This window comes from Elgaria multicarinata, chromosome 7 (assembly GCF_023053635.1).
Source record: "Elgaria multicarinata webbii isolate HBS135686 ecotype San Diego chromosome 7, rElgMul1.1.pri, whole genome shotgun sequence".
Lineage (NCBI taxonomy): Eukaryota > Metazoa > Chordata > Lepidosauria > Squamata > Anguidae > Elgaria > Elgaria multicarinata.
The window spans coordinates 79,185,727-79,212,579 of NC_086177.1; the positions used below are offsets into that span (position 1 = coordinate 79,185,727).

At 41.3% G+C, this 26,853-nt stretch overlaps 1 protein-coding gene across 3 annotated transcripts in view; it reads right to left on the bottom strand.

The window, feature by feature from the left end:
• Positions 1 to 404: 404 nt before the first annotated feature.
• PAG1 (phosphoprotein membrane anchor with glycosphingolipid microdomains 1) overlaps positions 405 to 26,853 on the bottom strand; it is a 103,107-nt gene continuing 76,658 nt past the window's right edge. For all 3 annotated transcript variants that reach the window (XM_063130885.1, XM_063130886.1, XM_063130884.1), the window contains exons 2-7: positions 26,450 to 26,663; positions 21,598 to 21,649; positions 19,577 to 19,673; positions 10,055 to 10,647; positions 3,189 to 3,248; positions 405 to 1,062 (exon numbers count right to left, since the gene is read on the bottom strand). In XM_063130885.1, the coding sequence (XP_062986955.1) occupies positions 712 to 1,062; positions 3,189 to 3,248; positions 10,055 to 10,647; positions 19,577 to 19,673; positions 21,598 to 21,649; positions 26,450 to 26,574 (1,278 nt within the window). In that variant the 5' untranslated portion in view covers positions 26,575 to 26,663 and the 3' untranslated portion in view covers positions 405 to 711. The remainder of the gene's footprint in view (positions 1,063 to 3,188; positions 3,249 to 10,054; positions 10,648 to 19,576; positions 19,674 to 21,597; positions 21,650 to 26,449; positions 26,664 to 26,853) is intronic.

Sequence of the window (26,853 nt, forward strand, 5' to 3'; positions counted from 1 at the left end):
TGGCGGTGAACAATTCCACACCACTTGCTGGACATCATGGACATACGGCATGACGCATGTATGAAAACATCCTAAGAGAATTTACAACTTCTAAGTACAAATTAAAAGATTTTGAAACAGATGACAAAGTAACGTTTTAAAGAGAACTGAAACTTGGATTTTTAATGATAGTGTGTGTGTATTCCTGCCCCCTCTCTATATATCTATTAGCAAGTGACAAACATGGCACTCTTTACCAAACACTGGTTCTCTTTGTGGAAGTCTTTTCAGTACCTTCAACGTTGATTCTGATTTTATCTTTCTCTAATGGTGACAATAACCTAAATAATACTATACATCTTGGCAAGACATGCAAAGTTTTTTTCTTTCCTTTTTTTTCTTTTTCTTAAAAAAGCAGCTTATTTTATCTTCGAGTTGGCCTCTCTCTGTTCTTCAAAAGGAGCGATAGCCCTTGTCCTGCTCTCCAGGGTGAGGTTACATCTATAAAATAATTTTCATGTGTGAAGCAGCCATCACAGATCAAACACCTCAGAGTGAGCTTTCATGTCACCTGACAACACTTCAAACACAATGCATTTTTCAGTGGAGACACATTCACATGTCTGGCTGTGAGTCTAGTGCACAAGTGATGTGATATGGAGTAGATCCACCCTGGAACTCCTGGAGCACATGTCAAGAAGTCCATTCCCAGAGCCTTGCCCTTTGATAGAATTAAAGCCTGGTGATTTCCTTGTTTTGCTGCAAGTCCCCAATACTTTCATAGTCATTCTCTTGTGAGAGGACCGATTGGCTGCTGTTAGGCACAAAAACACTTCTGTCTTCCTCATGGTTTACAGTCTGAATTGCTTCATAGTCTGGCTCCAACTCCCCATTTAGTCTGTCTGATGACTGAGGCAAGGCGGTAAGTTGTGGGGTGTTTTCCAAGTCCTTCATGCTGGCATAGAGGCCACTGCAAGTAGATGGTGATTTCTGAGGTACAATTTCTGGAATACAGGTATATGTAGACTCCAGGTCTCTGCTTGCCTGCCCAGGCTTATTTACAGAAGAGTACATTGCTGAAATCTAAAAGGAGGTAGGAAAGCAGGGTTGGGGGGGAATAAGTATATAAAAATAGCAAATGTCTTCCTATTGTTTTATAATTCACTGAGTAATATATACTATTGCATATAGGCCAGTTCAGATGTAACAACTGTTTTATTGGACTGAAAATGAGCACTGTGTCTTTGGACTCCCTCTGTGGTTAGTTAACTTGGATTTTAGTAAGAGATTAAGGACACAATACTATGCATGCTTAGACAGGAAAAAGTCCTAAACACACCAGGAAGCAGGACTTGTTCTCAGTACGATAAATACAATTTCTTGGACTGAGATTATAACCAGCCCTTAGAGGAAACTATTGCACTCCAAGGAACCTACAGCCCCTTGTTACTAAAACCTGGAATGATGTTAGACTTGTCATGTTGCTGAAATGAAATCTTGTAGTCAAATGATTGGATCCAGATTTATTCATACTTAGAGCAAATCAATGGAACTTGTTAAGTCATGATTAGGGATATATGGATTGTGTAAATCTGTTCCATCTGCATTTTGCAGATTGCCAGGTGTCGTTTGTTCTGTCATCCACTCATCAACAGAATCAGATTTTTTTTGTTTCTGAATTTGTAGAAATTTGCACTTGTAAAAATGTGGAAATCCCACAAAATGCACATTTTTATGCTTTATCCTATGGGGGAAAGTGCATGTCTTCAGCTGGGTTTTATTTTGCATATTTTTCCATTACTAAATGTGTGCAAAATTCCAAAAAGTTAGAAAAACGGACCGTAAGACTGTGGAATCTGCATGACTGGGTAAAAGCCAGTCTACTGCAGAATCGGATTCATAAAAATCCAAAGTCATTTGATTCCATTGTGGATTTATCTGACATCCTTATTCATTATTAACAAGTCCCATTAATTCCAATGAGTCTGCTTTAATCTGGATCCAACCCACTGAATATGAGATATTCAACATCATGATGGCTATCATGTGATAAACCTTTCTAAATGTTACAATTAACGTCAGAGAACTCATCATGCTATTTTGGGGGAAATTCTTGGGAATAGTAAAGCATATAGTCCAGCGCTAAGCCAGAACAAAATATCTCTAAGGAAGCCCTGGTCAAAAGTGGGGTCTTTCTGTAATATACTCCATGTGAAAAATATGCACCATGTATATAGATTACCCCAGGGCCTTAAAAGGTTTCACTGCATTTCAAATGTATTTCATTTGTTATTTGGCAAAGGGAAAATGCAGTTATAAGACTATCAATATTTTAAAGAAGAATTCCTGAAGACAGTGGGTAATTCTCTTTCTAAAATCAATCAAACTAATCAGTTTTGGCTCCAAAATATCCCTAGTACAAGCAGAAGTGACTTATGTTCATACAATGAAGGGCTTTGCTGATTCTTTCCTGCTGCCCCAGACCCAGCTGCAAATCCTCTTGCTAGTTGCAGGCCATTCCTGAAGGCTCCCTGAGCTTCGGGGAGAAGTTTGTTTAGGGTGACCATATGAAAAGGAGGACAGGGCTCCTGTATCTTTAACAGTTGTATTGAAAAGAAAATTTCAGCAGGTGTCATTTGCATATATGGGGAACCTGGTGAAATTTCCTCTTCATCACAACAGTTAAAGCTGCAGGTGCCCTGCCCTCTTTTAAATCTGGTCACTCTAGTATAGCTCCTGCACCTTTAACTGTGGTGATGAAGAGGGAATTTCACCAGGTTCCCCATATATACAAATGACACCTGCTGAAATTTCCTTTTAAAGATAAAGGAGCCCTGTCCTCCTTTTCATATGGTCACCCTAGGTTTGTTCATGGGGCTGGAGGAGTCGCAATGAGACGAGGTGAGTGGCTGGGACCCAAGCAGAATCACATGCGCAATTCTTTCGAGCTTTGGCCCCCCAAATCAATGCTGACACTCCTTAAATGGACAAGACGTGAGCTCCAACGAGCAACAGAAAATGTCTTCCTCCATTTTAAAATGCAGTAAACATAGGGCTTCAAGACATGAAATAAATAAAATATAAGGCTTTGTGTTTGGGGGCATCTTTTCCTCTGTAGATTTGATCACTATTCTCAGATCCTATTCATACAGTACTTATGCTTATTGCTGTAAAAAGAATTATTACATTTCATGCAAGGAGAAACCCACCTCGTCTTCTGTAAGAGATGGGTCGTCTTCTCGAGATTTGTAAGACAGTGAACTAAGCCTCTGAAAAAGACAGGGAAATAAGCGTTATTAACAGGTAATAGCATTGGCACACTTCTGCAATGAATCAACATATATGAAATGGTCATTTGCATACCCATCCATTTCTACATTAGCTAAAACCCACATTGCGGTTTCAAAAATAAACAATTTTGAGTTTAAGTAGAGCTTTGAGATACAGCAGGTCCCTTGGTATGAGTGGTGTAATTATGGGTGAAATTATCCAATAACAGCATGGACTCCAGTTCTTTGAGCTTTCCCCTGAAACATCTATGTATGAAAACAATTAAAACCAAGCTGTTGGCTGATCATAAGATTTTTATTTACAGTTTTCAATGCTTTATTTATTTATTTAATTAATTAAGCATTTTTATCCCGCCATTCAGCCAAAAAAGGCTCTCACGGCAGCTAACAAAAATATTTCTTGACAGTACCTGCCCACAGGCTTACAATCTAAAAAACATGACACAAAAGGAAAGGGGATTGGGAGGGCGGAGGAGGGGGTAAAGCAAAGCAAATTCAGGCACTACATTCTTAGTTGCAAAGTTCAGCAGTGACAGTTGACAGTTGGCAACAGGAGGGAGGGGGCTCTCAGCTGGAGCTGGACCCAGGCACGATGGAGAGGTGCCTGGCTGCTGCTTCCTTCCTGCTTTATCAACAATGCTAGAATATCACTACAAATCATTACTGAATTCCCTAACTGGTACTATAATTTCCATTGTATTTTCTTACATTTAGGAAGGTCCTTACAAGTTTAGATCAGTTACTGAGCCCTGCATGACAACACAGAGGCAGAACTATGAGGAATACTGCATTCTCTGCAGTTTATTTTGCTGTAATTTTAGGTAGTTTTCTTTAGAATATATTTACACTGCCTTCCCTTTCACAGAATCCATGAGGGGTTACAATAAAATTGTAAAACAATTATCCTGTTTTAGGATAATTACAGACAACATGCTAAGCCACAATGATTAAGCATTTTTGAGCTAAACATTATAGTTTAGAGTGTCATGTGAACCATGACTTAGCATGTCACATGAACCATTCCTAACCACGGTGGCTATATAACTATGGTTTAAACATGCTCACTACCCAATTGTTTCAAAATGGGTTAGCGCCCTAACCATGGCTTAGGCCCAAAGCAAACTAGCAATAAAACAATACAAAAACTAAAACTGAAATAGAACAACAGCATAAAATAAACCCAATAGCTAAGAAAGGACCTTAAAGTATTCCAGTTAAAAGCTATTATAATGGTTTAGTTAAAAGCCCAGGAAAATGGGATGGGGTTAACATGGTAGGATTGGACTTTGACAGACAATATATAATTATTAAACATGCAGTGGATGTTTTCTATTCTGAAAAGAAAAGCCAAGGAAATCCAAGGGCTTTTCTATATAAGCAAAGAGTCCCCCAAGCATAGAATCATAGAATCATAGAATAGCAGAGTTGGAAGGGGCCTACAAGGCCATCGAGTCCAACCCCCTGCTCAATGCAGGAATCCACCCTAAAGCATCCCTGACAGATGCTTGTCCAGCTGCCTCTTGAATGCCTCTAGTGTGGGAGAACCCACAACCTCCCTAGGTAACTGATTCCATTGTCGCACTGCTGTAACAGTCAGGAAGTTTTTCCTGATGTCCAGCTGGAATCTGGCTTCCTTTAACTTGAGCCCTTTATTCCGTGTCCTGCACTCTGGGAGGATCGAGAAGAGGTCCTGGCCCTCCTCTGTGTGACAACCTTTTAAGTATTTGAAGAGTGCTATCATGTCTCCCCTCAATCTTCTCTTCTTCAGGCTAAACATGCCCATTTCTTTCAGTCTCTCTTCATAGGGCTTTGTTTCCAGACCCCTGATCATCCTGGTTGCCCTCCTCTGAACACGCTCCAGCTTGTCTGCGTCCTTCTTGAATTGTGGAGCCCAGAACTGGATGCAATACTCTAGATGAGGCCTAACCAGGGCCGAATAGAGAGGAACCAGTACCTCACGTGATTTGGAAGCTATACTTCTATTAATGCAGCCCAAAATAGCATTTGCCTTTCTTGCAGCCATATCGCACTGTTGGCTCATATTCAGCTTGCAATCTACAACAATTCCAAGATCCTTCTCGTTTGTAGTGTTGCTGAGCCAAGTATCCCCCATCTTGTAACTGTGCCTTTGGTTTCTATTTCCCAAATGTAGAACTTGGCATTTATCCCTATTAAATTTCATCCTGTTGTTTTCAGCCCAGCACCCCAGCCTATCAAGATCACTTTGCAGTTTGTTTCTGTCTTCCAGGGTATTAGCTATCCCACCCAATTTTGTGTCATCTGAAAATTTAATCAGCGTTCCCTGCACCTCCTCGTCCAAATCATTAATAAAAATGTTGAAGAGCACTGGGCCCAGGACTGAGCCCTGCGGTACCCCACTCGTTGCCTCTCCCCAGTTTGAGAAGGTTCCATTGATAAGTACTCTTTGAGTCCGATTCTGTAGCCAACTGTGAATCCACCTAATAGTTGTTCCATCTAGCCCACTTTTAGCTAGTTTGTTAATCAGAATGTCATGTGGTACTTTGTCAAAAGTTTTGCTGAAGTCAAGATATATGATGTCCACAGCGTTCCCACGGTCCACAAGGGAGGTTACCTTATCAAAAAATGAGATCAAATTTGTCTGACAAGACTTGTTCTTGACAAATCCATGTTGGCTTCTATTGATCACCGCATTGATTTCAAGGTGTTTACAGATTGACTTCTTTATAATCTACTCCAGAATTTTCCCAGGGATGGATGTCAGACTGACTGGTCTGTAGTTCCCAGATTCCTCCTTTTTGCCCTTTTTGAAGATAGGGACAACGTTAGCCCTCCTCCAGTCGTCCGGCACCTCACCCGTCTTCCATGATTTTGCAAAGATAATAGACAAAGGTTCTGAGAGTTCTTCCGCTAGCTCCTTCATTACTCTAGGATGCAGTTCATCGGGCCCAGGAGATTTGAACTCATTCAAGGAAATTAGGTGTTCTTTGACCATTTGTTTATCAATCTCAAACTGTAATCCTGCCCCCTCAACTTCTGCTTCACTTTTTCCAGGGGGGTCATAGACCCGCTTTTGAGAGAAGACTGAGGCAAAGTAGGAATTGAGCACTTCAGCCTTTTCTTTGTCATCTGTTATCAATTTGCCATCCTCATTAAGCAGTTGAACCACCATTTCTTTCCTCTGTCTTTTACTACTCACATATCTTAAGAAAGCCTTTTTATTGCTTTTAGCATCCCTGGCTAATCTCAGCTCATTCTGAGCTTTAGCCTTCCTGACGCCATTTCGGCACTTCTGCGCCACTTGTCTGTACTCTTCTTTTGTAGCCTGGCCTTCCTTCCACTTCCTATATGTATCCCTTTTTGTTTTCAGGTCATCTCTAAGCTTTTTGTGGAGCCACATTGGTTTCCTCTGTTGTCTTCTATCTTTTCTCCTTGTTGGAATTGTTTGTAACTGTACCTTTAAAATTTCCTTTTTTAAAATACTCCCACCCATCCTGCACTCCTTTTCTCATTAGGCTCATTTGCCATGGGACCTTACTTATCATAGTTCTGAGTTTATTAAAATCAGCTTTGCTAAAATCCAGAGTACGTGTATGGCTACACTCAACTTTTGTCTCCTTCATAATCAAGAATTCAAGTATGACGTGGTCACTTTCCCCCAGAGTTCCTGTAACTGCCACTTTATCCTCTAAGTCATCCCTATTGGTCAATATTAAGTCAAGGATTGCCGATCCTCTAGTTCCTTCCTCCACTTTCTGTAGGAGAAAGTTATCACCCACACATGTCAGGAATTTCTTGGAAGGGCCACTTTTGGCAGTATTGGTCTCCCAACAGATATCAGGGTAATTGAAGTCCCCCATCACTACTACATCACGTGTGAATGTAGTAGTGATGGGGGATGTAGTAGCATGCGTGTGGATTGCTCAGTATATGCAGGAAGGGGATTCATTGTGGGATGTCACTAGAAGGGAATCTTGAGCTGCACATATGGGGACAGATAGGGAGAAGTACTGCATTTTGCCCTTAATTTTTTACATTAATCAAATACAGGAAAGGTAGAATTCATGACATCGTTTGTAAAAAGAACTTTTGCCATCTTCAATATATTATGAAAACCATTTTCACATTGTTAGGCATAGTATAAACCAGGTGTGAGCAATATGCAACATATGGGTGAGATGCTGCTCCCCATATATATGGAATCCATAGTGGTTACAAAGCGTCCAAATGGCCAAATTACTAGCTAAATTTGGTACTTTTGACGATGGAAGGCCAAAAGGGTTACATTTAGCTTGAAAACAAGCTAAATTTAACCACAGTAGTGCTGTGTTTCAGCAATTCTGACAGCAAACTGACTGTGTGGCAGCCAGCAGGCGGCAGCCAGATGAAAATGGCACACAGACCTCCAGATGTTGCCCACCCCTGGTATAAACCATATTTCTCCTGCTATGTCAGAGAAATCACTGAAAAACGCTTCAATGTGGTTCCTAGGCATTTGGGCAAATAGCTACATTAGCTGTTCTGTAGCTCTACAATTCAAGAGAAATACAGTGTCAGGAAGTATAAAAACTGGGAATGGATTGCAGTAGTTCTACTTAGAAGAATTAATCAATGAGTGACAGCCAGCAGTCCCAAAAGAGCTGGGGAAAAGTGTTTGTCTAATGAAATTTTGTTCAGAGAAGAAAAATCCTACTGAAGTTGATCCTAATACACATTGTGTAAGTTGTAGACCTGTCCTGTCCTTGAAAAATACAGGTACAACACAATTCAGTTTTTTGTTTTTTTTATGTATCTGATATATAAATGTTATTATTTTGCGCTCAGTCCTGGGGAAGCTCACTGGGTGACTTTGGGCCAGTCACTGACTCTCAATCAACAACACCTCACAGGGTTGTTGTGAGGATAAAATGGAGAGCAAAACCATTTAAGTCGCGTTGGGTTCCTTGCAAGAGGAAAAAAGGCAGGAATAATAATAATTATAATAATTCTATTCTTATTTTTCAGTTCCTCATATTAGCTTTCTGTAGTAATGTAGTACTACAATGTCTATTAAATATAATTCATTATTATTAGTAGTAATAGTAGTAGTAACATATTTATTTATTTATTTATTTATTTATTACATTTATATGCCGCCCATAGCCAAAGCTCTCTGGGTAGTTTACAAAGGTTAAAAAACTGAACATTAAAAATCAATATACAAAATTTAAAAGTATAAAAGCATAAAAACAGCTAACATTTAAAACAATTTTTAAACACTCAGCCAGGCCAAAGCTAGTTCTAGAGTCAGTTAAAACTCAACATATGCTGTTAAATGCCTGGGAGAGAAGAAAAGTCTTGACCTGGCGCCAAAAAAATAACCATGTTGGCACCAGGCGGGCCTAATCGGGGAGATAGTTCCATAATGGGGGGGGGGGGGGGGGAGAACGACCAGAGAAAAGGCCCTCTCCCTTGTTACCATCCTCCGAGCTTCACTCAGAACAGGCACCCGGAGGAGGACCTTAGATGTTGTTAGTACTTCTCATTGAACAAATCCAGAAGCTATTTACAAAGTATAAAACACACAAATACACATGTATTATATTAAAAATTGGTTCAAAGGTATCTCACACCTGGGAAAAAGCCAAAGTAAACAGATAGGTTTTCAGTAAATGTATAATTGAATTTTTTATCCTGCCTTTCCACTATAGAACTTAAGAAGGCTAACAATAATAAAATGAAACATTTATAATATAATAATGAAACACTAAAACAAAATCCAGCAGAATAAATGGAAAATACAAGCAGCCATTAAAAGCGATTTGATGAGACAGTCTTCAACTGTTTCAAGCAGTACAGTAAGGTTGCAATCCTGAACCACTTACCTGGAAGTAAGCCCCATTGAAAGAGACTTACTGCTGAGTAGACATGTATACTTGTGAGTAGACATTGAAAAAGCCAGTCATGGCCCAAAAGATGTCCTAAAATGGACAATAATCTACCCATTAAAACAATTAATGGGAAACAATTATTATAATTGTGAAGCACTTTGCTCTGGACCAGATTTGTGGAGTTGTGGGAATGAGTAGCTCCCTAATTTGCTGCTTTAAGATGTTCAAAGTAGTTTAAAGGAATATAGACTGATAGGTTGAGGCCTAGAATAGACCCATTAGGAATATGGCAATCCATAATCTATTTAAGCTAAAGTGGTGCCATTAAATTCAGTTGGGCTGAATAAAATTTGGGAGAAGTTCTGCTTAAACTTCAATGAGCTTTCAGTTAAATGAGTAATTTGGAGGCCAGGAATTCTATTATCTCTTGCTTTTTCTGTTGCCACCAATGGCAATCTGAGTTGCTTCTGCTTTCAATCTAGACTATCTGGAATGATTTTAAAACAAGAGACAGACTAATTAACAGCCAGTTGGCAAGTAATGTGTCTGCCTGTAGAAGAAAAATAATCACCATGCATATGTCTGGAAACATTTTAGGAATAATTACTTTTTAATAGTCTTGAAATGCATATACTTCCTTGTCCTTACTAGCAAGTAGAGTACTGTCTCACAGTTATGTACATGTGCATAAACACACAAACAATGAAACATGTTACAGTAAATGTCAATAATGTGGTCAATGTTCCTATTCTTATGATTTTAGGTCAGCGGAAAATCCCAGAAAATCCCTACTGCCTTTGGTAAATTAGCTAACGCCACCTTCATTTCCATCCTTTACTGATAAAGGACAGTATTTGCCATAGCCTATACAAAAACATCAGGAACAAAACTCAAACAACGATGTACTCTTTAATGATTAAACAACATAAATTGTACCTTGTCAGGTTCACTGGGCCCTTCTGTCTCCACTTCCTCCTCTTTGGCACCTTTCTCCTGGACATTCTCATTTTCATCAAGGAGTTTCACTGGTACTGGAGGTGGGAGTTCATCTTCCACATCTGGAGTGTTGCTAAGAGGACTCTCTGAATTGGCACTCTGGCGACTTTTTTTATTTCTGTCAACTGAGGCATACTCGGCTGATTCAATCTTGCGCTCAAGAACATGATCTAGACTTCCGTTAACCATCACCGTAGCTTTTGGTTTGCTCTTCTCTGTGTTGCTTGCTGCTCCCAGCTCCTTAATTTCTCTCACAGTTTCATACAAGCAGTCTTCAACTATGTTTTCTTGAGAGGAGCTGTCTTTCAGCACTTCATAGGGCCCCTCCATTCCCAGCCCCTGATCACTTTCGGTATTTCTTGTAGTGAGAGCAGTATCTATGGCATTGTTTGGGGGAATTCTGGGTAGCTCCCGGCTTTGATGACATTTTAACGACCTCCCCAGACTGTCCTGTTGATCCAATAGATCCGTAACAGAGGTTTGTACTTCTTCATAAGGCTGGATGCAAGCAGTTGTGCTGTCTTCTGAAAGAACTAGGAGAAAAATACATACATGCATATCATAAGCAGCTAACTATAAGTCCAGGACCATGTGGCCAACATTGAACTCATTCACATGTAATGATAGCCCATGGTTTAAACAACCCATGGGTTGTAATGCATGAGCGCAAGAGAGCAGGTGCCCTGCCTCCCATGTGCTCACCCGTGTGGAGTAGGGGTGAGCACGGACCCCCCACTCCGTTTCACTTCCAGATCCGCGATTTGCGGATTGGGCCACTTCGCTCCGCCCCTGCTCCGCCTATGCCCGCTCCGCTCCACTGTGGAGCTCCGGATCTGGATCGGAGCTCCATTCCCCCCCCCCATAGGCTTGCATTAAGCTAAAAAAGTATACAACTTTTTTTCTGTGAAAGTTAGAAACCTCACGTTTGGCACCATGACACCTCATGGAGGTATACACATGCACGCCAAGACTCAAGGCAATCCCATCATCCCCTGAATTTTGGGGAATTTATGAAAATCGGGCACCCCATTCCCTTTCGATAGCTCCGTCAATTTGCACGTTAAAAACCTCAACTCGCCACCATGATAGCTTATCCAGGGACACACACGCACACCCAGACTCAAGGCAGTCCCATCATCCCCTGATTTTTGGGGAATTTATGAAAATCCAACACCCCATTCACACCCCTTTCGATAGCTCCGTCAATTTGCACGTTAAAAACCTCAAACTCGCCACCATGATAACTTATCCAGGGACACACACACACGCCCAGACTCAAGGCAGTCCCATTATCCCCTGATTTTTGACGGGGCTTAAACCTGCAGACCTCTCAATGGGGCCATTTCAAAGGAAATCCCAACATGCCATGAATTGGGGAGTATGAATCTTCTTCCACACTTGAAAAATGGATTTGGAACTTCCAAAACTCTAAGTGAGCGCAGGAAGGACTTCTCCCCTGAGTCAAAGCCAGACACACACAACATCCCTGCGAGGTGGGCAGGGGAGGAGAGAGGGAAGGCAGGCAGGCAGCAGACATTTCTGGGGGCATAAGGAAGTGAGTCAAGGATAAGCCAGTAATGCATATAAAATGGAATAAATAAATAAATAAATAAACGAAGGAGGGGTGGAATTAAAAGCAGCAGTGTTGCTGAATAAACAAGAAGAACTTTTAAAAAAAGGCTATATCTGTCTTTTACCAGCAATAGGGGGATGTGCCCAGGGGAGGGGGAAGCAGCTGCCAGTTCAACTCATGAAAGCCATTGCTTCACCATGAGAGCCGAGGAGTAGAACTCTCACTTCAACTCATGATAGGCATTGCTCCACCGGGTTACTCTCTTTGGAGGGCTCTAATGGCCCTCCAAGTACAGGAGAGAGTGGGGGCATGTCCACATGGGATGCCCTTGGGGAGCTCATCCCCTTGCACCACATCTTTTCAGTTGTTCCCCAAAGTTAGGGTGGGTAGCAGTGCTCGGCTTAGTATATGATTTCAGGTTGTGTTTGTGCATTTGGTGGGGCTACTGTTTTAAAAAAACACTGGGAAAAGTCCATTCAGATTAAGAAAGAGAAGTTCCCAGAATCCCAAGTTACCCATTTTGCCTATCCCCTCCTCCAACTTTGGGATCATGTGATCATGACCGGGAGTTGACTCTGCCCCTCAGCCCTTTGGAAAAGGTATTTTCCCGCCGGTTTTTTAAAAAATTCTAGCACACGAACCACAGCACGCAGAGAGCTGAGAGTAGTCTCAAAATGACCCCCATCCACGACTCTCCAAGCACAAGAATTTTCAGAAAGATAGCTTCAAAAACAACACAGTTGTCCCCCTTTCTTTTCCGCAATGCAATCCTATGGGCGAAATGTTTCAAGATGGCGATCGGATCGGACCGCGGAAACCGGAGCGTTCCGAAAATGGGCGCTTCTCTTCGCCTTGCTTCTAGGGGTCCGCTGTCCACTTCTACTCCGCCTCTGGGCAAGGCGGAGCAGGCCAATTCGCTCCTGCTTCTGCGCTTCTAACCAGAGCGGAGCACATGCCTAGTGTGGAGCTTCAGCTATTGGGCAGTATAAAAATGCAATAAATAAATAAAATAAATGTGCGAACCCAGAGTATTAGGGGTTAAACCCAGCGGTTGATCTGTGGTTTGTTGTTGAGGTAACTGCCAGGTTATTAAGCCCCTAAAAAATCCAGGGCTCCAAGTTCACATGCTACATTCAACAACCTATGAGCAGGCTGATGGTAGGTTGTTGAAGGGGAAATGGCTCATGTACTGCAGGCAACACACCCACTCTCTCTGACTCATCCCTAACAGCATGTAACAACAACCCATGCGAACTGGCCCACTACCTACCATACAAGCATAATGGCTTCTATCCAATGTTAGTCCTACTTAAAATAGACCCACTGAAATGAATGGGACTAACACTGGAAATAATCCACTAACTTTTACTTATTGCAAAATCCAGAAATGCTACACCTGGGGAAAAAGATATCCTGTGGGAAGTGATTTGTACAACATGGTTCCCAGGTAGACTGGATTATTTGTCTTTGCCATGCAACATCTTTCAGCCCGCCATTTAAAGTAAGTCAAGATGAAATTAACAGATTCATAGGAACCTGTCCTACTTTCACTTCTGGATCACCACCAACAGAGTAAGCCCCTTTAATAGAGATTGCATTGAGAAAGTTTGATCTCTTTGAAGCGTGTATTAGGTAATGTCTTGATTAACTAAAGGTGGTGATTTTCTCATCAAAAAGAAGTCTCCTAGAAAGAGAGCAGGCAAGACTGAAGAAACACCCTTTCCTAGACATTTTAATCGTCCTCAGGCGTTCCTATTTAAACACAGCATCACTTGGCAAGGAGTGTGCATAACATTGTCAAAAGACAATGGCTAATTGCCTACACAAAGGAATCTTTAGCTTCTGATATTAAAGAATTTCAAAGTTATTGTGACTGGTATACAACTTTCATGACCTTGCAGGCCATCCTAATGCAATTAACTCTGTTTATAACTTGTACAGGTGTTCATTTTTCAGGAGCAATGACAAACACTTTCCACACTGCACTACCCCCTGTTGTGTAGAGACAGAAGGAAAGAGAGATGTGTGTGAGAAAAAGAGGAATTATGATGCAAGGAGCTAGCTTGTTTATCCCTTTTAATAGACAGCTATTGGAAGATATGGATCATTCCTCCCATTCATTAAGAGCTGCATCAGTGCTGCTGCTGCCTTCAGAGGAGCAGTAGGGGTTGACTGGAGATAGGGTCTTTTTAGCAATGGTACTCCTATTGTGGAATGCTCTTCCTAGGGACACCAAGGGCATTTCTATATGAAGCCTTTATCGTACTCTCGTGACTGGTCACTCATGTTTTTTTGATGGGTCCTTTACACAATGTCATCAACGTTCAGGATCCTTCCCATTCTTTCTGGCCATTATAGCAGCTTTATTTAAACATCCAAAAATACAATAACAGATAAAATAATGAGATATATTTCTGGTGAAGTTCTGGAATATCACTATACCACAGTGCCATCTAGTGGCTGTATAATGAAAGATATTGAACTTGCTGACGAGGGAAACAGATTTTGGCCTTTGTGTGTAATGCAACCGATCTTATCTTGCCAGGAATCCAGAAGCAGAAGCCCCTGTAATGATGCGGGATTTTAGCTTCATGTGGAGAAGCTCTCAGTTGTTACCTTTATTATTATTATTATTATTATTATTATTATTATTATTATTATTTATTTATATAGCACCATCAATGTACATGGTGCTGTACAGAGTAAAACAGTAAATAGCAAGACCCTGCCGCATAGGCTTACATTCTAATAAAATCATAGTAAAGCAATAAGGAGGGGAAGAGAATGCAAACAGGCACAGGGTAGGGAAAAACTAACAGTATAGCTAACAGTCTAAAGTCTGAGCAACATCAAGTTTTAAAAGCTTTAGGAAAAAGAAAAGTTTTTAGCTGAGCTTTAAAAGCTGCAAAGGCCAGGATTGCCTCCGTGCTCCTCCCACCCTGCATAAGATGCTCATTAGCCTCCGGATCTGGTGGCTGATGGGCCTCCCCATAGGATTGCGCCCTTAAGCCGGTATCATTACTGAAATTGGACAGTGACGGGGGTGGACTGCGACGTTTCATTCCACTTGTTACGTTTCAATACCGCCCAATAGCCAACGCTCTCTGGGCAGTTTAAAAAACATGGTAGTAATAGAACACTTGCTTTGCTTGCAGAAAATCCCAAGTTCCAGCCCAGGATGTTCAGTTAAAGGATCTCAGGTAGCCACAGGTGAAAGATACCTTTGCAACAGACCCTGGAAACCAGCTGCCAATCAGAAGAGACAATACTAAGCAAGGTAAACAAAGAGTTGGATGTGAGAAAAGCTTCCTAAGTTCTTCAAGTGTAACCCACAGAGGTTCAACCACCAGAGACCTCCTCCAACACCTACCCACCCGCCCCAGCTATACGCCAGTTTACTCTGGTGTCTAAAAACTTTAGCCCAGACCAGCATGGCTTCCCACACACAAAGCTGAAGGCAACAACCGGCTGTTCACCTTTCCAGAATCTGTCTCGATATGGAGTAACATACAAATATTGCAAATAAAATAAATAAATTAAACCAGCCGGCCATGGAATGCAGCCTCTCAAGCATTCAAGAACAATCACTCGTCTTTGCAGGTTGAGCCAGGCAGCAAAATCCGGGGGTCAGCAAGCAATGCTGCTTGTACAATGAGGGGGACAGAGGTGGAAGTCCCGGGAGTCTCTCATCAGTTCGGAATGCGTTATGTCTCTGCAACTTTATTTGCTACTCCTGTAAAGCATTTTTGTCCCACTCTTTAGGCCCAGACACCCCAAATATCAGTAGTAATGAAGTCCCTGCCTTCAAGCTTACAACCAGGATGAACCAGGATGATCAGGGGTCTGGAAACAAAGCCCTATGAAGAGAGACTGAAAGAACTGGGCATGTCCAGCCCGGAGAAGAGAAGATCGAGGGGAGACATGATAGCACTCTTCAAATACCTAAAAGGTGACGATGATCTTTTCCTGAGATTTTAATTAATGAGTTTGCAAGGTTTTGTTTTGTTTTTTGCACTTTCTGGTTTTACCTCAGTTTTCAGCTGCTGTTTTTAACTGGACTTCACTGTTTTGTTTTTAACTGCACTGCTTTATGAATCACCTTAGCATCTTTGGCTGTGAGGCAGCCTAAAAATATTTTAAATAAATATGAAGTGTGATTGAGTGTTAAGGAGAACTCACCCTTTGAAATTCATATAAAATAAAATTAAAGGGATAATCCTATCCGGATAGTTGCCAGCCTCTGAAATCAGAGGCTGCCCACCATCCTATGCAGGGCGGCTGGAGCCTGGCAGAAACCTCTCCTCCAGGCTCCAGCCGCCCTGAATTTTACCTAAATAGGCTATTTCCCCTGTCCAGGAGTGGCTTCAGAGAGGGAAGGGGCAAAAAGCAGCTATGGCAGTCTCCCCTCTCCCTGCCCTGGGACTGCCCTCTTTTCACTCTCTCTTCATCTGTTTCCAAGCACTGAGACATAGCTGGCAAGGCAGAATCACACTGGCTACGAAGAAGCAGGGGAGGAAGCAGGGCGAGCAGGTGCTGGACTCGGAGGTTGGAGCCCTGGTTCCATCTTTAGTTCCCAGAAACTGAAGAATCCTATGGCCTTCTAGAAAGTGTCTAGTGGCCATAAGATTGTTCCCTCTGCAAGTTATACATACATACCCATGACAGTCATACAAACATACTCCACAGATCAGTCCCATTAACACATTAATCATATGAAGAGGGCGTTCCTGAACCACACTCAACACCTATATATCAGGCAGGGAGCTCAATTCATTGAGGATCTCCTTTTGCCAGAGATTTTCAACAACAAGTTACTCTTTGGTTTCCAGAAATGGTGGTGAAAACAGAGGAGCAGACATCGTGGAACTATAGGGTTACAGATGTGCTGTTATCCTTCAAAAACCAAACTCTTGACGAGCCTTGTGCCTGGTAGTGACTATCAGCTGTCCCTCCTTTCTTTTCCTTTAAGCTATCCTGTGTAAAGCCATGGGGTTATCTGAGAGTTGTTCCCTCCCAAATAAGTTATGCCACTCAGTTTCGGACAACACAATAAATCATGCCCAGGCAGGTAATTAGGGAAATGGTGCCTGGCACATGCCATGGACTAATTTAAGCTACCATGGCATATTAAAACTTGTTTTGATTGTGTAGTCTGGGTCAGTGTGTCAAGCTGTGGAAGACACAGGGCTGGTTCACGTGATCACAGCCAGGGAAATAAGCCATAATAAGAAGTAATTTTCCTGGTGTGGCTTGTGTCATCTGAACCTGGGTGGCATGACTTTATGAGGGTGGGGGCAGCAACCATCGATTAACCCAACAACAGCCCATGGGTTATTTGTGGGTTGTTGCCCCCCTCAAGCTATGCTGCCTGTGTCCAGACAATACGGCAAGTCGCACCAGTGAGGGTAGTTTAAGGAAATCTGGCCAGCACTCCCAGCAGGGTTAACAAGCCATGCCATTACCATGCAAGCTGGGTCATTGATTAAGAATGTTTTTATTTTCAGGTTCTGGCATGTAAGAGTTTTCAACATTTTTTAATGAGTAATTTCAAATGTTTAGCCAAGCAGGAATACTCATTCACTTTTCAATTACCTTCACAATGCTTGAATTGAATCATTAAGGAGTTTTATAGATATCCATTTTACCAAGAATATAAGTGTGTTCATTTTACCTCAGGACAGTACTGCACATTGTGATTTAGTGATGTGATTCAGGGAACAAAATGTAAGAGCATTTTGCGTAAACAAAAACATTTCTTATCTTAAAATGTAGGCAATAGGTACTAATTTTAGAAAAGCATTTGATAAATTATTGCAATGGAATGGTACTATGAACCTTTTTGTCCATCCATTTCCCTCAATTTACTTATTAACAAACTTTCTACCTTTATTTTTAAATACTAGGGGTGCTTCCAGACAAGGTTTTTGATGTGCAATAAACATGTGTCATCTGTGGAATTTTACCAGGGGGCGTGGGTGAGGTCCAAGTGACACTATCATCCACTTGTAACTCTCCCACGTTTTCCCACTGCTCCATCCAACTTTTTTGTTAACATGGGAGAAAAGATGGCATAGATACAGTTAGCATTTAGAACCCACCATCTGGAAGCACTCTGGGATAGATCCAGACTTAGTTATGCTTAGAGAAGACCCTTTGAAACCAATGAGACAAGATAGGGTCACAGCTCAGTGGTAGAGTGCATGATCTGCATGCAGAAGGTCTCAGTTTCAATCCCTGGCATCCACAGGTAGGGCTGGGGAAAACCAGTGTCTGAAACAGGGAAAAAACTAATGCCACGCAGTGTGGACAATATTAACTAAAGGGGGTAAGGTTAATGGTAATGCAGGGCAGGGCATTTTCTGCAGCAGCACCTCAACTGTGGATCACCCAAGGTATGTTGGACTGCCTCCATCTCTGCTGAGGTTCAGGAGAGCAGTGTTTTTTGTATTGTTTAAAGTTTGGTTTTAATGTTCCATTTCTGTATACTGCCTTGTGGGCCTCAACCTTATTCAGGCATTATTACACCGAGTTGACTAAACATTATTACACTAAGTAGACTAAACAGTCCCACCCCTTCCTTGTGAGATTCTGTCGTACTCATAGAAGGTGATGTTCTGGAGAGGAGAGCTTCTTCAGATACAGGAAGCTCTCCATGTGATTTTGAACACTGATTTTCTAGCACACTCTCTCTCCTTGTGTGTTTAGTCTACTCGGTTTAATAATGCCTGATCAGGGTTCTTGTAAGAGCCAAAAGGCGTTTTATCAATATACAAATAAACAAGTTGGTATTGAACCTATTTATTATTTACAAGTATATCTGCAGTTCTCTCTTGGCTACTTCACACATGTCTTGATCAATGCGGCATGAAGTGGTAAGCAATTAGCCACCACAGACAGAACAACACAACTAGAACTTTAATGTCACATCACAACAAACCGTGAATTCTCAAGGTGGCTTGTTTGAGAAAATATGCCATCCTGGCTGCATTTAGACAGCACACTAAACCATGGTTCAAAACAACCCCTACTCAACCACTGAGTGTGGGTTAATGCGTTGCGGTTAAGCCATTTTGGCTGCATTTAGTCAGTACACTAACCCAGGGTTCAAAACAACCCACACTCAACCACTGAGTGTGGATTAATGTGTTGTGTGAACAGCTCCATTGTCTCAAACACAAGATAGTGTTGGTTCACACATTCAGCTGTGAGACATCTTGGAATTGTTGTAGATCACAAGCTGAATATGAGGCAACCGTGTGATGTGGTTGCAAAAAAAGCAAATGCTATTTTGGGATGCATTAATAGAAGAATAGCTTCCAAATCACGCAAAGTACTGGTTAGGCCTCATCTTGAATATTGCATCCAGTTCTGGCACCACCCTTCAAGAAGGATGCAGACAAGCTGCAGGGGGTTTAGAGGAGGGCAATGATGATGATCAGGGTCTGGAAACAAAGCCCTATGAGGAGAGACTGAAAGAACTGGGCATGTTTAGCCTTGAGAAGAGAAAAGTGAGGAGAGACATGATAGCATTCTTCAAATACTTGAAAGTTTGTCACATAGAGGAGGGCCAGGATCTCTTTTCGATCCTCCTAGAGTGCAGGACATGGACTAATGGGCTCAAGTTACAGGAAGCCAGATTCTGGCTAGACATCAGGAAAAACTTCCTGACTGTTAGAGCTGTACAACAATGGAACCAGTTACCTAGGCTCTCCCAAACTAGAGCCATCCAAGAGGCAGCTGGACAGCCATCTGTCAGGAATGCTTTAAGGTGAATTCCTGCATTGAGCAGGGGTTTGGACTCAATGGCCTTATAGGCCTCTTCCAACTCTACTATTCTATGATTCTATGAGAAGTCCTGAGAAATCACATAATGAACAATCAAGTCTTACCATCACCATTACTGAGTCCACCATTTTGTTCACTGCTGGCAAGTGGATCTGTAGTCAGACTTGTGACAGAATGGCTAAATGCCTCTTTATCTGAAGGCTGAAAAACAAAATGTGTGGATTAAGGTATCATTTGCATAGGTTGAGCATGAATTATTACATAGTAATAACGGTTATGAAATGAGATCTAGTTTTGGCTTATGACTATCAAATTAAATTTCATATTACTTTCACTTTTTAACTAACTCCTTTTCTTACACAACTGATTGTTTATATTCTCTATTTGTGCAAATAAAAATTATATATGCAAAATCCGCTAGCTAACCCAACTCAATGCGGAGTTGGGCCAGCTAGCAGAAGACTAGCTGAAGACCAGGGGGCTGAGCCGATGAAAGCACTCCTAGCTCCACTCCCCAACTGTAGTCCTCTGACATCCCTTGTCCTCTCCAGCTCCTACCAGCATAACCCCTCTACACTGACTCAAAAGCCTGTCTAGGAGAAAAACATCTAAAAGGAGGACAGAGAGATGAAAATCACCTCTGTTGCTCCTCTTGCCCTACTGGCAGCAGCCCAGTAGCACATTGGATTCGAAGAAGCCTCTGAGATAGGAGGCTTCCTTCTAAGGGGGGGGGGGGCTGCACTCTTAATCTCTTTTCCACAATGTTTCATCCAGTTTGAAGTGTCCAGCCATTTTAACATGTCTGCCCGTCTAGACCACTGACATTGGAAATGGAGTTTTATCTTCCCAAAGCAAAATAACAGTCTGTCTCCACTAAGGAGCAGGCTTTCACTGATCTCAGATTCTCAGAAATAGGTAGGCTTCTCTCACTTCCTGTCTCTCTTACGATATCTAATCAAGAAGCCAATGCTCTTTCCTAGACCATTTGCTCTGCAGTTAACTCTGCATAAACTCTGAAACCAAGTTTCTACTCAAGTATAGCTAAATTAGATTGAATGTATTGATTTTTCTCCCAGAAGTGTGGTGTGTGTGTGTGTGTGTCTGAGAGAGATACTTGCTATCCCTTACTCTTCTCTTTTTCCATCCTGAATGAACTCCTTTCTTTATTTGGACATTTGGCTGCACTGTTTTAAAAGGGAATTTCTTTCTAAAACATTTCCCATTTGCAGGCCCACACAGTTGCAAAGTTACAGCCACAGTGGTTAAGCATTTTGAGTTAAACAATATGGCTTAGAGTGTCATGTGAACCATGACTTAGCGTGTCGTGTGAACCATTTCTAACCATGGTGGCTGCATAACCATGGTTTAAACATGCTCATTAACGATTTGCTGCAAAAGTGTTAGCAGCCTAACCATTGCTTAATGTGTTGTCTGAACAGGGTCCTTGTGTTTTAAGGATACTACTCAAGGTTTTGTAAAGTATCCTTAAAAGACAAGGTTCTGTTAATTTTCCTTAAAGCTGGACTGAAGGAAGGAACCTTGGAAGGAACCTTTTTCTAAAAGAGTGATCTACCATACTCTGTGATACCAGTTTTCGATATAGAGCTCTTTACCATCTTTCCAGTGCTTGACTATCAACCATCTTGCTGCTAACAATAGATGATATACTAATTCATTACTTAGCGGGTTTATATCTAATCCTTTATATAAATTTAGCAAGGCTAGGTGTGGAATTAGATGAACCCATTGTCCGGTTATCGAACTAGACTCTTGGAACACTGATATTCACTACAAATGCATTATAATGTACAATCATGTTGGTTACAAAAGTGCAAGCTGATTGCTGCACTAGGTAGATAAAGAGTTGACTTTGTCTCTGTTCAGCCATAAACTGAATGGGTGGTCTTGTGAAGACCCAGTTACCCCATCTGTAATATGGGAAAACTTCCTGACAAAGTGTATATAAATGATTTCTTAGTCTTGATGTTCATGGCATGCATGCACATGCAAACACACATTGCATAATAGCCAAAACCATCTTATATTTATGCTTCCTCCTATATTACAGACTCTGAACTATATTAAAAAGGCATTTCAAAATAATAAGTGTGATTTTATTTTTTACCATATTCATCAGATTTTCATGATCCCCATTCTGCTGCTTGGGTCTCTTCTCCCTTCAATGCAAATAAAATTTAGATAAATTGTTAAAATAATACTTATATGTCTCAGCATCAATCCATAAATTACAGCATCAATCAATGTTTGCATAATATTAGTGATGACTGCATGTTGACCACTGTCTAACTAAAATCCCATTGAGATCAACTGGGCATAATATACTCATAAATAAGTCATCCTATTGATTTCAAAGGGACTTAAGCATGATTAACTTTAGTCTGATTGTGGCTAAGATTTTTAGCCTTCCTAGATTAAAATTATTTTGTATATCATCTAATAGCCAAACTCTCTGAGTGGTTCACAAAAATTACGAAACAAAAACATTTTAAAACAACTAAAATCAGTTACAATAAGATACTGGGACCATGATAAAATAACTAACATTAAAATCTCATCATATGCCATCAAATACTTGGGAGCAGAGGACTGTCTTAATCTGGTGCCCAAAAGATGACAATATTATCACCAGGTGGACCTCACTGGGAAGAGTGTTCCATAACCCGGGGGCCACCGTCAAGAAGGCTCTCTCCTTTGTTGCTATCCTCCGAGCCTCCCTTTGAGGAGGCCCCCAGATGACAAACATAGTGTACATGTAGGATCATACTGGGAGACACACTATATCAGGCATTGTGGTATCGAGTTTGGAAATGTACAGAGAGCCAGTGCAAGCTGGGCAGAATCAGTTTCATATGATCAGATCTCCTGGTCTCTTCTATCAATCTGACTGCTGCATTTTGCACAAGCTGAAGTTTCTAAACCATCTTCAAAGGCAGACCCACATAGAGAGCATTGGAGTAATCTAACCTGGAGGTTACCAGAGCATAGACTATTAAAGCCAAGTTATTGCTGTCCAGATAGGGATGTAGCTGGGCCAAACCTGGTAGAAACCTGGCCAAACCTGCCACTGAGGCCACCTGAGGCTCAGGTGACAATGATGGATCCCCCACGCTACAACCCTGCTCCTTTAGGTAGAATACAATCCCATCCAGAACAGGTTAAACACCCTCCATCCAGTCAGAAGAACCACGCACTAACAGTGACCCTGTTCAGATGACACGCTAAGCCACAGTAGTTAAGCATTTTGAGCGACACATTATGGCTTAGCGTGTCATGTGAACCATGACTTAGCATGTTGTGCGAACTCTTCCACACCATCATGACTACATAACCACGGTTTAAACACACTCACTAACCACTTGCTACAAAAGGGTTAGCAGCCTAACCATGGCTTAGCGTGTTGTCTGAACAGGCCCAAAATCTCAGTCTTCTCCAGATTATACTTCAATTTATTAGCCCTCATCCAGTCCATTGTCTCAGCCAGGCACTAATTAGCACAGCCTCACCTAATGAAGATGAAAAGGAGAAACAGAGTTGTGTGTCATCAGCATACTGACAGCATTGCACTCCAAAACTCCTGATGACCCCCGTTAATGGTTTCATATAGATGTTAAAGAGCATGGGGGGGATGGGACAAAACCAACCCCTGTGGAACCCCATGCTGGAGAAGCCATGGAACTGAGCAGTATGCCCCAAGAACCATCTTTTGAAACCTTTCATTCAAGTAAGGGCATAAGCACTGCAATATAGTCTCTCCTGCTCCCAACTCAAGGTAGTAACCCCAGAAGGATACCATGGGCGACAGTATAGAAAGCCACATAGAGATTAAAGAGAATAACAGGGTCACACTCTTCCTACCTCTCTGCTGACATATGTCAACATACAGGGTGACCAAGGTTGTTTCTGCGCCAAAACCCAGCCTGGATCCCGACTAAAAATATAGATTCTTGACCTACGGAAATATCCAAGCACCTAACACTGCACATATTTAGCGGGAACTTTGCATCTGGCCTGTGGAGCTGGCAGGTTTATTAACGGATTCTAGACTGAAATTCAATACTGCAGTTGGGTTTTTATAAGGCTTCCGAAAGAAAATCAACTATGGTTAAGCTGCAGTCAGTGCTCCTTTTGCTTTTTTTAGACTGGAGTGGGAGGATAAGAAGGAACAAAAAGAATGCCAAGTGTCCATATCCTCCATTCTTGCCTATAACATATAATACGGCATAATAGTGAACCTTCTCAATTTGAATGTATAGAGGTTGTACATATTTCATATGGCACCTGGTCTTTTAAACCTCAGCATATCATCTGAAGAAGTTCTATTGTCTGAAAATGTTTATCATACTTCAAGCCATACCTATATAAAATGAACAACAACATTTCCCCTGGCATCTTAAAGACTAAGAAAGCACATGCCAGAATAAATTTGTTATTCTGGTGACAAATGAATCTTGGTTTCCTTCCTTCCTCCCTTCCTTCTTCCTGGAAGAGTTTTCACTGCTATCTATCCTTTTGGAACAAAATCCTTTGTAGCATGTATTCTGTAATTGAACAGGTTTTTTACAAATAGACAACAAAAGGAACACTTAAGTGTTTGTTTCAAATTATCCATTGTTCTTGGCATTTTGCTACATGTCCAGGATGTTGTACATTCTATTAACTAAGGAAAAGGATGCTCCCCAGATGGTGTTGTGATTTGTTTTATGAAAACAAAAAGCAAATAGTCCTGACCCTTGGACTGAGGAATGGAGACACATTAGTGGGAAGTATTTGTAAGAGGATGAGCATGATGGACGGTCAGATCCCAAGACTAGTGCCACCAGCAAATGAGTTATCAGAATGGTACCCATCAGTTGCTGCTATACCTTTGCAACACCATTATCAGTGGAATATTATACAAGTAACACAAGCTGCTGCAAATACACAGGGACATAACTTCCCCTTATGAGAGAATTTTTGAAGCAGCAAATTTACATTTCACTACCCTACTGAACTCCGTGGCAAATCCCACATTAACTTAGCTGTACTTCTAAAAATGAATTTCATTGAAAGTAGTCTAATTATGCCATTTAAAATCCATGATACTGTCCAAGCAATACACACTATGATTCATGTTTACAGTTAGTAATTTGCTCCCAGAAGCTTTTCTGACAAAGCATCTGTTTTTTAATGTCATCAATGATTATATCAACAGCATATGTGAAACTATTCCAAGAAGGAAGAGATTTGGTTTAATTGCATTTCTGGGCAAGTACCTGCTACATGAATATCCTGACACCACATCAAGCTTAGTATCATGCTAAATTATTAAAGTATGATTGCCAGATACTGTCTGGCAACAGAATTTGCATAGCTTGTTAGAAATACCCAGCAGACTAATTCTTATAAAAATTTCTTCAGTTTCATCCTCTAGGAAATGTCTTAGGGAATTCAGGGATGTAAGATGCAAAAGAGGGCAAGAGTTATCAATCATAAACTTTGGTAATAATTCTTTAGGGGTATTATACTCAGATCCAATTTAACTACATGTTTCATAGCTTTTTTCCCTTTCCCTTTTAATATGAACAAAAGTTTAACAGGCAAGACCTATTTATTTTAAGGGTAGATCCATTCAAACATGAGTTCTGTTGTTCAACTAATCAACAATGCAAAGTGGGCTGCAATTAATATGCATTACATGCTGGTTACATATACAGACTGATTAATATTAATTCCAGTTAAATTAAAGTGTAGATTAAAACTGAATATGATCTCATGTGGTTGAATGTGAAAATATCATTCCTCAATTTTAAGGAGTCTGTTTTAGAATCTCAACCTCTTACAAGCAGATCCGCGTCAAGGGTAAGCATGGCTGGGCAGCTCCTGACGGCCCGCACTCTAGCAGGAAGCCACTGTCAAGAATCCCTACATGAGGCATTTATTGTGCACTTGTCATTTCCTGCTCATGGTTGTTTACAAGTTCTTTAGATAAGTCTCCAGTTTCACTTCTATTTGTAAACAGCACTTTCAGCAAGGTTTTTTTTTATAGCAGGGGAAATCAGGTATTATTTCTGAAAGTGAAAGAAAATGCTGTTTCCACTTTGGTAGTTGCACTATTCCGCTATACCGTAGTGGTATCTAGAGGTTATGTGGCACAAAAGCAGGAAAGGAAACGCTCCTCATGTAGTGCTCAGATGTCAATTCTGTGCTGAAACCACGGGCTCATCTACACCAAGCAGATATTCCACTATGAAAGTGGTATGAAAGCGGTATATAAAAGTCAGGAGCCACACTACTGCTTTATAGTGGTACTGAAGTGCACTGACGACTGTTGGGATCCATGACGCCTACCATGTATTGCTTTCATTGTATTATATCCTGCTTGGGGTAGATGTGTCATGGGCCCCAACAGTTGTCCATGCACTTCATTGCCACTATAAAGCAGTAGTGTAGATCCTGCAGTGCACTTCAATATCACTATAAATATCTGTATGCTGCCCTGTGATCTTAACGATATAGGGCAGGATACAAATGTTTTAAATAAATAAATAAATATAAAGCAGCCGTGTGGCTCCTGACTTTTATATACCGCTTTCATAGTGGAATATCCTGCTTGGTGTAGATGAGCCCCGAAAGTAGATGCAGCGGATTAACAGCCTCATGTAGAAAAGCCCTACAGCTCAAATGTCTTCTCATACACAGATTCCAACGCACACAGGAAACTGGTTCCTTTGAAATGAGCAGGATAGGCTAGTTAATTCAAACAAATGTAAAGTGGCTACCACTTTCCATCATTAGTGATAGTCAGGCCTACCCTATTCCTTCCTGTAGTGGCTGCAGCATGCCACAATGGATGCAGCAGCAAGGCATCAGTGGCCCTGACAGTTGTAACTCCACTGTGTGGGACTTGGATCCAAAGGGTCGAACAGCATCCTTTCTCGCTCTTGCCTTTATTGCAGCCTCATTGGCTAAGCCCTTACCTATCACAGCTGGAGCAGAGAAAGATGAGAAAACTGAAGAACAGGAGCATTGTCATGGCAGCCAAACCTCCCCATACGATGACGTGAAGCAGCCCATTGCTCAGGAAATCACTGTCAGGTCCCATGATATAAGGAGATACTGCTGCTGCTGCTGCTAAGCGCAGAGGTGATTAGTCCCCACGAGACTTTGGCATTTGCATTGAAAAGAGTTCCTCTGTGAAGAAAAATGAAGGATGGAGGGAGAGAGAGAGACATTAAAATAAAGTCCACTTAGCAGGCTGTTTGATGGGAGCAAAGCTTTTCATCTTGCTTTAATATATTTAAAATACAATTGAAATTTCAGCGGTGTTAATCCTCAATTTTAAATCAAGACCTGATCTAATCAAAGAGAGGTGCCAGGTTGA